The 2,676-nt window shown below is 33.4% G+C and overlaps 1 protein-coding gene across 1 annotated transcript; it reads left to right on the top strand.

Moving 5' to 3' along the window:
- Positions 1-1,519: 1,519 nt before the first annotated feature.
- LOC109706080 (leucine-rich repeat receptor-like protein CLAVATA2) lies at positions 1,520-2,674 on the top strand (the record flags this gene model as incomplete). Its single annotated transcript, XM_020226886.1, has 1 exon — positions 1,520-2,674. A coding segment is annotated over exon 1 (1,155 nt), but the record flags the coding sequence as incomplete, so codon positions are not given.
- Between the last annotated feature and the right edge of the window lie 2 nt (positions 2,675-2,676).

Raw genomic sequence — 2,676 nt, 5'->3', positions numbered from 1 at the left:
AAAAACTACCGAAAAGATAAAAATGAAACCACAAGGCACCAAATTGATGCACTTTAAACCACAGAGTACTAAAGTGAGAAAGTACAAAACCACGGGGTTTTTTTTGAAGTTTTTCCTTAAAATAAAGAGCAATGTTGCATATACAATCCATTTGGGGTGTATATCCTACACCAACCTATCGAATAGATGGAATGTTTTCACTAGTTGCTTGATGTGACTGATAGTTAACACCTCACCCATTAGATGCAGATATGGTTTCGTCGAATATCTGACCGTATTTGATCCGTTTTCATAAGTAACTATCCTTTTTAGGAGGCGTCAATGATAGGAATTTGTATGACCAATAATTAATGTTTCTAGTTTTTTCTTTCTCCCATTAAAATCATGAAAGGGATTCATTTGACCAGGAAAATAATCTTTAGAGAGTGCTTAAAAATAAAAAGGCTAAATTTGAGGACAAAAAGTGTAATTTTGCCATTTTTGTAATTGGTTTAAAGCACTTTAAGATTCGTTTTCTGGTCATATAAATTCCTATCATGATTTTAATAGGAGAAAGAAAAACTGGAATTATTATTTGTTGGTCCTACAAATTTCCATCATTGACCCTTAACCTTAAAATAAAAAGACTTAAACTTTGGACATTTTTATTTAAACTATCTAATTTTAGAATGTATTTATTTAAATTTATACGAAGAAAATCTAATAATAATTAACTTTGATATCTTCTGATGAAAAATTTTATAATCTAATAGAATATTTTTAGTTTTTTGGAATATTCTCTAATCCTTTTACTGTAGAGTAATAACTTCTAGTATATTTTCTTTGAAATCATAAAAAATATGAAGTTCGATAAGAAAATCAAAATTTTAAAACCTTACGTATAAATCTCAAAATTCTCTAGGGTGTAGATAGGTCTGTAGTTTTTTTTTGAATTTATAATTATAACTTACAAATTATTTTTTTTTCTTGTGTATTTATCACGTACATATTTAATATTTTAACTAGATCTGTCAATGATGTACTATGCGTATTAAACTCATATCCTTACAATTTTAATCAAAACATATTATATAAAAAATGAATATTTGACATCTATAACTTTTTGTCATCTGGTGATTTAAAACAACTTTTTAATTTGTAATTACCGAACACGTGTTATGAATCACTTTTAAATGTATTGTACATCAGCTTTTAGTATTTCGTAGCCAAATACTATATATTCTAATAAGACTACTTTATTCATAATCAATTTTTAATCCAAAAAATTAGCTTCTAGCAAAATTAATTTTCAAGTCAAAGCTCAATGCAATCCTAATCAGGCCCTTTGTATGACCGTGAAAATCGCACAACTGTAGATTAATTTTCCTTGTAGGTCCTACAGGAGAATTATGAAGTACTCCACACAATAATGGAACGTACCTTTGATGTGAATTGTGATAGCTTAACCATGTAACATTTATATATGGCTCAAATGGGTGGCCTTCTCCATAAAATACTCCATATCAATTCCTTTATTATGATGTTGTGTATTTTCTCAACCTGGGTCATGGCTACTCTTATCCTTTCCTCCTTGCTGTGGATTTTAACCATCGATGTTGTTGTGGTGAGTGGTTGCATGGAGGTAGAGAGGAACGCACTCCTCACGTTTAAGTCCGGCTTGGTCGATCCTCAGAATTTCTTGTCTTCGTGGGAAGGTGAATATTGCTGTAAATGGAGGGGAGTCGTCTGCAGCAATACCACGGGCCATGTTGTGAAACTCAACCTCCGAAACTCGTGTAATATATTCATCGAGGAATGCGCGTATTTGAGCGGTGAGATCAATCCATCTTTGCTTCTTTTAACCAATTTAGAGCACTTAGATGTCAGCATGAACAATTTCAGTGGAACCAGCATCCCAACATTCTTGGGTTCACTCACAAACTTGAGATATCTCAACCTCTCTAATTCGTATTCCAGTGGAACAATACCTCCTCAAATCGGCAATCTCTCAAAACTTCACTACCTTGATTTAAATTCTGAATTCATGTATCCAAGCATTATTCGAATTGATGACATATTGTGGCTCACTCGTTTATCTTTCTTAAAATATCTTGATTTGAGCAATGTGAACATGAATACTTCTACAGGTTGGTTGCATGCTGTAAATATGCTTCCTTCAGTGAAAGTGTTACAGTTGGCTGACTGTTCACTTCCTGGCATTTCTACATCTCTGTCACATTTCAATCTTACAACTCTCAATGTGCTTGATCTTGGAGGTAACTCCATAAACTCCACCTTACCTACATGGCTGCGGAATCTCACAAGTATCACTTATCTTGGCTTGCGCTCCAATGAGTTTCATGGCATTATTTCTGACGAGTTTCTATATTTGAGCACTCTTAATAATCTTTTCCTAGGATATAATGGTTTTAAAGGTATGAATCCGAAAGCATTAAGATATTTATGCAACTTGCGTTCACTAGATTTGTCAAGTTTCAGTATTGGTGGGGAAATCATGGAATGGGTTGAGATGCTACCACGATGCGTGCGCAACAATTTACAGACTTTATATCTCAGTGACAATAACTTCAGAGGGAATTTATCAGGATGGCTCGAACAAATGAATAGCCTCACAGACATAGATCTCGGTTCAAACTTGCTCAGTGGTTCAATTCCTATAGGAGTTTGGAAACTTCC

This window comes from Ananas comosus, unplaced genomic scaffold, assembly GCF_001540865.1.
Source record: "Ananas comosus cultivar F153 unplaced genomic scaffold, ASM154086v1, whole genome shotgun sequence".
NCBI classification, from domain to species: Eukaryota; Viridiplantae; Streptophyta; class Magnoliopsida; order Poales; family Bromeliaceae; genus Ananas; species Ananas comosus.
The sequence above is the reverse complement of the archived record's forward strand: the minus strand, read 5'-3'. Positions and strand labels throughout refer to the sequence as shown.